Source organism: Magnolia sinica, chromosome 5 (genome assembly GCF_029962835.1).
Source record: "Magnolia sinica isolate HGM2019 chromosome 5, MsV1, whole genome shotgun sequence".
In the NCBI taxonomy this organism is placed as follows: Eukaryota; Viridiplantae; Streptophyta; class Magnoliopsida; order Magnoliales; family Magnoliaceae; genus Magnolia; species Magnolia sinica.
The window spans coordinates 27,614,554-27,626,740 of NC_080577.1; the positions used below are offsets into that span (position 1 = coordinate 27,614,554).

The following is a 12,187-nucleotide window of genomic DNA, read 5'->3' on the forward strand; positions in this document are numbered from 1 at the left end:
ATATATATATATATATATATATATATATATATATATATATATATATATGTGCCTTCATCCAAGACCGTATGACCTAATCAATAGCTTAGATGTCAAACATCCATTACAGTGGCCCTAGGAGGTTTTTAATGGTGGAGATTCAATCACTACTGTTTTTCCATGGTGTGGTCCACCTGAGATTTAGATTTAGATCTACCTCATTTTTGGGATTAAGCCTGAAATTATCTTTCAAAATGTATGGACGGCGTGGATAAAACACATACATCATTGTGGTCCACATAGCAACGACCACTAGCCACTGGCTGGTGGCAGCGTCGCTGGCCAAACCGCGTCCGCAGTTTAGACCGCTGTTCTATTGAGGCCCACCTTGGATGGAGAACTGCTCGTATTTCTCTCTGATTATAAATAGCCAGCGACCAGCTTTTTCAGTTTAATGTGGGAAGCAATTGGGTATCTCTTCTCAGCCGTCTATTCATAGGATAAAATTCAAGTATTATGATCTTCCTTACAAAGTAAAGATTTAAGATATAGGTACATCTATATACTTAGAAATATGCCAATGGTTTAGATTACTAAAAAGATGGTCCAAAATTTCAAAATTGAAAACACGTGTACACTGAAAATATGCGAGCGACGTATGAGATAATTATTACTCCTTTCAGTAGAGCATGGAAGGTGCGGGGAAAAGGCGATTCCGAGTCAAAGCTTTTGTGGGCGGGAGCTGAGAAGGCGATTCCAACTCCGTTGTTTGAAAAAGTCTAAAAAGGGTGCAGAAATTCGGATTTCTTCCTTCCTTTCTACCTTTAAAACCGAAATAGGGTTTTCAGATACCCATTTGAAGTGAGAGAGAGAGAGAGAGAGAGAGAGAATGGCGAGAGGTTTGCTGAGAAATCTCGTTTCCCGTACGCTCTCCATCTCTGGCAAATGGCAGCAGCAGCAGATCCGTCGTCTCAACGTCCACGAGTATCAGGTCTCTCTCTCTCTCTCTCTCTCTCGGTGAGATTGTTATGTATCGTTCGTTCGGGGAAGCATAGTGGCAAACTTTTTCCCGGCAATTTCTGGGCCTGGAAAATTCCCAGGAGATTTTTCAAAATTTGAGGTTTTTTTTTTTCAAAAGCAACGTAAATTTGATAAATAAAAATATTTATTGTAAATTGATAAATAAATTTTAAAAATCCTTGATTGTAATCATCATGTGTACTAGACTATTAGATAGCGCTTGATTGAAATCAACCTATTTAATAGTCCATTATATTGTGCTTGTGGGATTTTGGTGCTCTCATTGTTGGTCCCAAGCCCGGATAAAGGAGGAGGATTTTGTCAGAGTGGCAGCCGGTGTCAGACTTATGCCATAACTTCCATCACCAATCCGAACAATTCGACATTCCAAGCTCATGCTAGGGCATTCCCTGTAAGCAATGCGCTGCATCAGAGCCCGGGTGTAGTGAGAAATGGGCAAGGGTTGGCTAGGGCATCCTCCGGAGGTGAAGTGTCACAACAATACCCAGTTTCTGTGAGAAGTAGGCAATGGTTCTTGTGCCATTCTGGACATATGTGTGTAAAGAAGCTACTCTAGGAGAACATGATTTGTCTTGCCACATGGAATATGGGAACAATGACAGGTAAGAGTATAAAGTTAGTAGATATAATGAAATGAATGGGAGTTGACATAGCTTGCATTCAAGAGACCAAGTGGAAAGGGGCCAAAACTAAAGAAATTGATGGATATAAACTTCTGTATATAGGAAAGGATAATAATAGAAATGGGGTCGGGATGGTGATAGACAAAGATGTAAGGGATAAAGTAGTAGATATTAAGAAAGTAATTGATGTGATTTTATTAATAAAGCTCGTGTTAGGAGTGGAGTTAATCAATGTTCTCAATCCATATGTACCACAGACAAGGTTAGAAGATAGAATCAAAAGATGATTATGGGAGGATATGGATGGGCTAATGCAAGGACATCCGAGTAGAGAGGATATTTGCAGGAGGAGACTTAAATGGTCATGCAGGAAAATAAAGTAGAGGATATAAGAGCATGTATGGAGGATATGGTTTTGGGAGAAGAAATGAGATGGGGAATGCTATCCTTGATTTTGCGATGGCATACAATCTAGCTCTAGCAAACACATACATTAAAAAGAGAGAGGAACATTTAATTTCATTCAAAAGTGGATCATATACATCACATGCCAAATAGATTTCTTTCTACCTATGAAAACAAAACAATTGATATGTGAGGATTGCAAGGTTATACTAGGAGATTCGTACCGCCCAACATACTTACATAGGTTAATGGTTATTTATGTCTATGTTAAGAGATAGTAGAAAGGGAGTGTAATTAATAAGTGTCCAAAAACTAGGTGGTGGAATTTAAAGGAGAGAATAATGTTGTTTAGAAAAAAATTGTTGGAAGAAGAAATGTGGAATTTTGAGGAAGAAGTAAATGTTACATGGAATGAGATGGTTGAGTGCATTAGGAAAGTGACAAAAGATGTTTTAGGGGTATCTAGAGGGAAATGCCAATCATAGAAGGAAACTTGACGGTGGAATGATGGTGTAGAAAAAGCTATTCACGGGAAATATTGATGTTTTAAAGCTTGGCAAGGGATTAGAAATGGTGAAAATTATGAATAATATAGAAATCTGAAAAAGACTTCTTAAAAAGTAGTAAGTGAGGTTAAACATAAGGCTTATGTTAATTTTACATTAGACTGGGGACTAGAGAAAGATGTATTCAAACTTGCAAAAATGGGAGTGAGTAATGGTAAGGACCAGATCATGTTAGATGCATTAAGAGCGATAACCAGAGGGTACTTAATGCGGGGGCATTTTCATTCCGGGCTCGAGTGTGGTGGCTCGTGGGATGCAGGGGTACACTCAGGGTGGGTGGCCTGCAGAACCCATGGATTTAGGGCCCGTGTGAGGCGGGTGGCTCGTGTGAGGTGGAACCCATGGATTTGGGGCCCACAAGGGGGCGGAACCTATGGATTTGGGGCTCATGAGGAGGTTTGGCCGAGGATCTAACCCATGGGTTTGGGGCCTGGGCTATGAGATAAATGGATTAATTCACCATTCTCTATCAGTTTGAGCTTTTAGAGCAAGTGATTAATTGTCTTGCCTCAGTACTAGTAAAAGACAATGGGATCAATGAAAGGTGGATAAGCTATTTTTAGAACATGTTAAATGACAACCACTCTAAGAGGATAGGAATGGAAGGAACCATAAATTCAAATGATGTTGAATACCATAGATACATTCGTAGGATTAGAACATTTGAAATGAAATAATCTTTGAGAAAGATGAAAAGAGGAAGGGCCCTTGGACCAAATGGTATACCGATAGAGGTTTGGTTACTTTGATTGACAAAGTTGTTTAACAAGATTGTAAGATCGAAGAAAATGCCAGACAAATGGAGGAACAATAGCATGATACCTATTTATAAGAGCAGAGGAGACACAGAGTTGCAGTAACTTTCGTGTGAACAAAGGAGACATATAGAGTTGCTCTAACTTTTGTGCAGTTAAACTTATGAGCTATACTATGAAACTTTGGGAGAGAGCGATTGAACAAAGACTAAGGCATGAGACGAATGCTGGGAAGTCTATCACTGAAGCTATTTTTCTACTTGGACAATTGATGGGGAAATATAAGGAGAGGAGGAAGGATATTCACATGGTCTTTATTGACTTAGAGAAACTATACGATGGAGTCCTTAGAGAGTTAATCCGACGGGTGTTGGAAAAGAAATGAGTCTTAAGAGGATTGGCATTGTTAATGATATGTATGAGTAGAACAAATGTGAGAACCACCAATGGAGAGATCAGTGAGTTCCCAATTAATGTGGGCTTGCATCAGGGGTAGATATTAAGCATGTACGTTTTTTGCATTGGTTATGGATGGGTTATTGAAACATTTGTAGGAAGTGATCTTGTTTTGTATGTTGTTTGCAAATGACATAGTTTTCATTGAGAAGATGAGAGAGAGTGTAAACATAAAGCTAGATTTATGGAGGGACTTTAGAATATAAAGTATTTAAAATTAGTCGGACTAAAATAGAGTACATGGAGTGAAATTTTAATAATATAGGTGTGAAAGCGAGGAATTAGTTAAGATTGTTGACCAAGAAGTTTCCCAAAAATGACCACTTATAATACCTTGGGTCAATAATTCATGTGAGCGGAGAGATTGGAAAGGATGTTGCCCATAGAATTCAAGCTGGGTGAAATGGAGATGTGTGCCTATAGAGTTTTGTGAGATCATCGTGTACCATTCAAACTAAAAGGGAAATTTTATGGAATAGCTATAAGACCAGCCATGCTTGATGGTAAAAAAATGTTGGGTAGTTAAAGAACAAGAAGTTCATAGGATTAGTGTAGCGATAGGTAATAAGATGAGGAAAAGTAGGCTTAGATGGTTTGGCCATGTGCAACGGAGACCAAGAATCGTGCTTGTATGAAGGAGTGAGTTGGTGCAAGTTGAAGGCACTAAAAGGGCAAGGGGAACACCCAAAAGGACGTGGATAGAGGTTATAAGAAAAGACTTGATAACCTATGGTCTAACCAAAGGTCTAACGCTTGATAGAGTGGATTGGCAAATCATGATTCATGTGAATAATGTACAGGGTAGACCTCACCCTCCAAACTGCTTTCCTTAGTGCGGTCCACTTGAATGATAGACGAGCCTAACTTTTGGGCCCCAGGCCTAAGTTTAGTCTGGCATTTGATGGTTAGAGTGGATTTTATATAATCATCACGGTGGGCTCTTTAAAAATCAAGGGTGGACTTCTCTCTCCCAATTGTTTTCCTTGCTGTGGCCCACCTGAACCACAAGCTAGCCTTTTTTATTTTATTTTTTGGGCTTTGGGCCTAACATTGGATTACACATCTAATGGTCAGAGTGGATCTCAGATACACACCATGGTGGGCCCTGTCAAAAATCCGGGATGGGCCTCCGTTTCTCACATGTGTCCTTAGAGAATAGTGATATTCCCGAAAAAGAGTTCTTAAGTCCAAGTGGTTGGACTACAAGCTATAATCTACCCATATGATAACTTCCAAAGTGTCAAGTGCATGTGACATCCAACCCTTCCAACCAATTGTCCCCATTAGGAGGATTGCCTAGTGCAATGGTCGATCCCATATACGCATCAAGTGGGTCACACTATATAAAACAATGTTCAGACATTGGTAAATAGCGAAACACAATTGTGGTCCACTTAATGAGTGGTTGTTGTGGAGTTTTCCAAAAGTTGATGCTCATCATGGGGCCAACTGATTAGACCATATACACATAAAAGGCTAGAAGTTATTAGCTGGTTGGACTTTAACCTATAGTCCAGCCTGTTGGACTTGAGAACTTCTTAGGAATTTTACCGAACACCCACCCTTATTTTTTATGGGGCCCACCTTGATGTTTAAATGAGATCCACTCCGACCATTTGATGTGTAATTCTATGTTAAGCCCAAAGCAAAGAATCAGGCTTACCAGTGATTTAGGTGGGCCACACCAAGGGAAACAGTTGGGAGAGAGATGTTAACCCTTGATTTTTATAGAGTCCACTATGATGGTTATATACTATCCATTCCAACTATTAGATGCCACACGAAAACGTAGGCCTAGGGCCCAAAAATCAGATCCATTCATGATTCAAGTGAGCCACACCAAAGAAAACAATTTTGAAGGTGAGCTTGAGACATGTGGTCTGCCTGAATCATGGATGGGGCTAATTTTCGGGCCTTGAGAATAACATGGGGTGACACACCTGATTTTTGGGATGAATTTCACAAAAACACTAGTGGGGCTCACCCAGGTTGCCACCCCTTTTCCACAGTGAGGTGAAATGACTCTCTCCGGTATATTTTATTAACAGTAATTAATCCCTTATATCTAAGCCGGTTGTATGTCCAACCGATCAGACTTGAGATTCTCTCTCTCTCTCTCTCTCTCTCTCTCTCTCTCTCTCTATATATATATATATATATATATATATCTTCAAGTTGTTTACTTCAAAATTTGCTGATATTTTCCAAAATCTCGCGATATTCGTCACATTGCGGGGAGGTTTTTCATTGACTCTTCCTGAGTTGAGTTTGGGTGGGTTGATTATATACATTTGCCTGAAATCGATGGGTTTTGGGTTCAGGGAGCTGATTTGATGAGCAAATATGGCATTAATGTTCCAAAGGGTGTCGCTGTTTCTTCCGTCGAAGAGGCGAGGAAGGCTATCCAAGATGTTTTCCCTAAGAAGGAGGAGGTAATTTGTTTGGTTTTTTATGTTGTATTTTTGAAAAAAAAATGGGTGCTCACTGCTCAGTGTGCTTGATTCACTCTGATTAACTAGTTTCTGTTGACCATGAGTTAAATGCATTCGGATTCACAATTGGTGCAGCCCACTGTATAGATGGTGGGAGCTTTGCTATGCCCCAACAATGATTACTTGCAGCCTATGGAGACATCTGGGATGTGCATCGGGTGGGACCCTCTACTTGGATGACCTGGATGAAAGAAATTGGCTGGGTAGCTGCACTAGATTAGATACGTGTGCACAAAACTGTGGACAATTTAAGAAAACCAGAGATAGTGCATGATCAATGTCCTTGTGTGGCCTACCTGATGGGTAAACCAGCCCAGTTTTGTGACAGATTATCTGCACACAGTGGGACCCACCTGATGTGTGCAGAGGTGCATTTTTGTTTACCAAAAATATAGATATTAGAGGGATGCTACTGTGCACACGCTTGATGCAAACCCTAAAGAGATGCAAATGGATCAAAGTAAGACAAACAAGATTATAAGGAAGAGCCTTAACAATCCTTTAGCGGATGCTAGAGATCGCGAAAACTCCCTCTCCAAATCTTTTTCCAAAGCAAACGAACACCAAAACTAAAGAACTTTTATTTCATCATCATCATAATCATCATAATAATGCCTTACAACTCCAAACATAGCCTTATATAGGCTTTAAACGAACAAACAAGGAAGCCCTAATTTATGGAAATGACTAAGATTTCATTGAATCCAATCACCACCATATGCGGCATATGTCAATGTGCCATAACTCAAACAATGTCAGAAGTGTATGATCTTGGGCTCATTTGAAAGCTAATACAGTGGGCTATCCAACAGGACCAATTTTCCTCATTCAGACATTGTTTGGTACCCTAAAAGAATAGTGATAGGGAAATTATTAAATACTCAATCTAACCCTTATAACTAATTAAAACCAATAAATCTAAGAATTATAATGATTGTCCGATTGATCCTCTCAACCTCACCGTGTAATCTAATCATTGATCTCCTCATATTGGTCATCAAATCACAGATTTGGCCATCAATCATGACGATTTGAGCAGTTGGATTGTTTAGATCTTGATCAATTGGCTTTTGTGACCATTTGGTTGCATCAATTCGATCTAGCTTTCAAGAGAACTCGTCCTTGAGTTAAAATTGGTGGTCTTAACTCTTAATCTCCTATGAAAATTCTCGTTTGTGTCGCATCTTTTTTGTCTTCGTTGTTAGCTGATGGTGGAAATCTAAGTGCCTAATTGGTAGCTTGTGCATAATATGTCATTGAAATACGAGCCACCTCTTCTTTTGCTTCTTGGTGGTCCTCCATGGTGTAGGTGTTGATTTCCACTTTTGTAAAGGGGATTTGTAGACCTGGATGGCTGGACTGTTGACCGTGGCTTCTTTTTTGTTGTTGGCTTTTGATTTGTGGACCTTGATTGATGTTGAGATGGTAACATGATGTTGACCTCCAAAGAAATTGCTACTATTCTCATGACACTATCCACCTATTTGACCATCAATTCGTTCATATTTGTTGATCCTTCAATCTTTTCCATTGTGCCATTTGATGGTTGATCATTTGATTTCATTAACGCTTCCTCCGATGTGGCCGTTGATCCATTAATAGGTGCATCCATAGATCCATTGAGCAAACCAATGGTACTTTCTTCCTGGGCCACCAGGCTTTTTGCAGATAGGCATTATTGGGAACTCTAGATATAGCGGGTTGAAACCCATAACACTTTTCGTGTTTGATGAAGGGCAAGCAAGGTATTCTGTTTCAGTAATGGTTACTGTAATGGTCACCACTGTTACTAATACGGGTATCGGTTGTAAAGGCCGATACAGTTACCGGCTGTAATGGCCGATATGGGAGTGTAACGACCGTTACGACCCCCATGACGGTTGGAAAAAAATTTTGCTTGAAAAATTCAGAAAAAAATATTTAGAAAATCTAGAATAATGTAAATATTCCAAATATGAATTCTTTGTCTTGAACATATTTATGATAGAGTAGCGGTCCACTATTTGGTGAGAGTATTGTATTTAGTTGTTTGGTGAACTTATGAACATGGTTATTTGTCTTTAATATTTACACATCACAATCAAACATTAGAACTAGAAAATGAGGAAAAAAGCATAAATACCACTTTTTTCAATTTTTTGAAAAGATGGCCATTGAAGCTTCTATTTGCCCAAATTGCTTCAATATATGGTTTTAATTCTAAAAAAACTATAGTAAGAGTGGTCGAAATTTGCTGTAGAATAATTTAAAAAAGTTTTTTGGAATAAAAAAAGTGAAAAAAATGATGAGAAAAATGGATCTAAATAGAAAAAAGTGGTCATTTTTCGACCGTTATGCCTTGTAATGATCGATACGATTCTAAAAAACCTACTACTCTGTTTCACCCCTGTATCGCGTAATAGTCATGGCTGTTATCTATATGTATCGGTCTTTACGACCGTATTGTAACGGATATGGAACACCTTGAGGGCAAGGTATTCCAAGACGGTTATGTAACGATAATGGTGGTTATGAACAAATTGACCAGTAATGGCCGTTATGAAAAAATTGACCAATAATGGGCATAACGGTCCTGTAATGGTCCATTAACGGGTTGAAATAGGTTTTTTAAAAGAAAAGAAATAAAAAAATAAATAAATCTATAATGGCTATTATGTCCTGTATTGTAATATGGTAACGTTGGTGGCTATACCATTATGGAATACCTTGATCGAGGCTGGAAGCAAGCTTTAACCACCTTGTTGAGTTCTTTGAATTCTATTGCAATTTCTTCATTGAATGCTCTAATCTCCTTCTTAAGTTCCCACAAATTCTCCTTCTACATCTCTTGAACATTCTCAGCCATTGCTGACATTTCCCTGCAATACAATGCTTTTGAGTAGCCGACATGTGGTTGCCTTCATTCATAACAGTAGGAGGGGTGTTAAAAGGAATCATCATAAGACATATGAAGACCGGTGAAACTTGGGGCGATAGGGATGATGATCTTGATGGTCAAAATGACCATGATAATGATATGGTGACGAATATGGATGGTCCTGGGAGTTCAGATGGGGACGATCATTCAAGGCATGTGAACATCTTCCTAACCATAACATCTTTATGTAAGAAATTGGGCTGAACTTAAGGCTCGAGTTCTATATCCAAGGGTTTTGAGAAAGAGGAGAAAAAAGTGGAAGAATGCATACGATTAGGGTCTTTGATGGATTTGGAGAAAAAAGGGAAAAAAGAGTATAACTTTGATGGGAAGAAAGAGAACAAAATAAAGGGGAAATTTTGATGAAGAGGGAAAGGTAGGAGAAAAAAAAGTAACATTGATTTTCAATTTCCCAATGAAGTAACCTGCTCTAATACCTAAATAATGCAAGTGGATCGAGAAAGAAACTATTTGCATTGGATTCAATGTACTGGATTGGAATTTCAAATCACACAAGAGAAGCAGCAATGACTATGAGCAATCTCAACAGCCCCCGGTGCACACACAACCACCACTACTACAGCAGAAAAACATGATAATTTGCTCAACAAAAGTATCAATCAACTGTCTTATTTCACATGGCCTATACCTTTATAATGGAGGTTTCCTTGTTTAGAAAATCTATAACACAATCTAAGGAATCTGGAAATAGAATTCGTTGCTAGCCAAGATCTTTAAAATAAGAATACCCATAAAGATTTTTAAAATAAGAAAACTCATTGACATGAAAATCTAATAACATAGATTTCCTAACATAGAGATATACATCCTAACATAGAAACAATGAAAAAGGAAACTAGAAACAATCTAAAAAAGGAAAGGAAACCATGCCTTTTCTCGTTTAGACGTGTGGAGCGTGCATGTGTGGGATGGGATGTGATTGCATCAATGCTTCATGGAGTTATGTGAAGTGCGAGGCAGAATATCTGTACCTCACACCATCCATAAAAAATCTCTTTTACTTACACAACTCATGAGTGTAGTCATTGGGACTGTTGATTTGGTGGCCACTGCATGAATGGGCCATAGCCAAAAACTCAAGGCCATAAGGCTACTATGGACAGTTAGGATTGAGCCCCGTTTTCAACGGGTGAAACTCACAATAATTTGTAAGTTAGGACTGTCCTATGTAATTGGGCAATGGGTACAGCATTTACCATTAAAGTTGGATACAAGTATGATACCAAATTGTGAATGTCTGGGCAGCAAAGGTCTTGTGCAGCAACCATTATTTTGGTCTATTGTACGTCTCATGGCCAAGCAGATGGAAAAGGAAGTTATTTCATACTTTAGAAGATATGCAGACACTTAGAAGTTGCATACATGGCATAAATTAACTTAAATTAAACTGCCTAAATTGTTGAACCCTCTATAACTCAGTCACAATCCCAAAATCTTAAACAATCCTAACTTCTCATTCGTGGACACTTGTTTGCTCAAATGGGACCAATGGGTATTTTTGGTCTTGTTCTAATGCCATGGTGCCTTTTAGGCTTTTACACATCCAAGTGGGGTGCCTTATATAGGCTTATGAACAAAAGAAACTCTAAATTAGAAAAAAAAATGGCAAAAGTGCCTTCCCTTGTGGTTACTTATCAATGTACTGAAGCGAGGTATTCTAGTCACTTTCTTTTATGTAAAATGACATACAATTAAAGCAAACAAAGAACAACTATTCTTATCTACTGTATGATCACAAGGTCCACATGTTTCCAAGTGGTGTTAGGTGTGTGACATATGAAATCATGCGGGCTCCACATGTCTTCTTGCATGGCACTCATTTGGAGCCCTGGTTGCATCACTCTGCCAGACTATCAAACTTTTCCTCCAGATAAAAGTTTATGAGCACCATACCACATGTATGGTGGGCACTGCGTGTCATTGAGCTGATATGGTCAAGCATGCAAACTGAATTTCTAGATAATATTGCATTGAGTACAATAGTTGGCTTTACTTGCATGGAGCATCAAAGACATAAGATATCCAATGACTGTTTATTGTTGGTGGTTTATAGTTAGTTGACTAAGTGCTGAGTTCTTCTATATGGCCGTACTTTCCAAGTCAGCTCATCTATGATTTGAAGCTGAATAACATGATACCTTTAACTATATTTCGTCTTTGCGATTCTAGTACAGTTGGTGGTCAAAAGCCAAATTCTTGCGGGTGGACGAGGCTTGGGAACTTTCCAAAGTGGTCTTAAGGGAGGAGTGCATATTGTTAAAGTTGATGAGGTTGAAGCAATATCTGGTACTGGAGTTTATTTGCTATTTAATCTGAATAGTATAATTTTTTTTTTTTTTTTTTTTGTTCCTTTTCAATCTTAGGCTTATTATGGAGATATCATGATGATGCAAGCAAATCCATGGTCCCTTGTGTGGATCATCCTGACCACATGTGTGGGTTCCACATTCCTATATACGTGGAGTCCATATAGGGTCCATGTGATGAAAGGAGACAACTTTGGATATTTTTCTTTGTGTTTATTGTTTATTAAGAGGGAATTATCAAAATTGCCCTCATTAGGGAATAGCGTCTGAGTGAGGACAGTGTAGTAATTTCCTTTTTGTGTTAAGCTATTTGAAATCCATGCCGTGCCTGTCATAGCTATTGTGGTAGAAGTTTAAGAAAGGTTTGAGAATAACCTTGTTGTGAGCTTTGTGTTTCCTATGTGGCATGTGTTGCTTGGTGAATCTTAGCATGTGTTGTTAAATATTATTCTTCTTCTTTTTCTTGCTTCCCTCAAACCATGTTTTTTTGATATTTGATTCACTCTGCACCTCTGGCTGCTTTAACTGGTCCCACAACAAGTTTGCTTTGGGATTGAGGGCTCCCTTCTTCCTCTTCTTCACACACAGTCTCCATCATTCTTACTTTGGTTCTTCATTTTCCTTCA

General features: G+C 38.7%; 1 protein-coding gene across 1 annotated transcript in view; it reads left to right on the forward strand.

Annotated features, from left to right (window-relative positions):
- The first annotated feature begins 680 nt into the window (after positions 1-680).
- The window catches only part of LOC131245846 (succinate--CoA ligase [ADP-forming] subunit beta, mitochondrial-like), a 29,913-nt gene continuing 18,406 nt past the window's right edge, over positions 681-12,187 (forward strand). Inside the window, exons 1-3 of the mRNA XM_058245574.1 lie at positions 681-970; positions 6,147-6,257; positions 11,430-11,541. Coding sequence (XP_058101557.1) covers positions 869-970; positions 6,147-6,257; positions 11,430-11,541 — 325 coding nt within the window. The 5' untranslated portion in view covers positions 681-868. The remainder of the gene's footprint in view (positions 971-6,146; positions 6,258-11,429; positions 11,542-12,187) is intronic.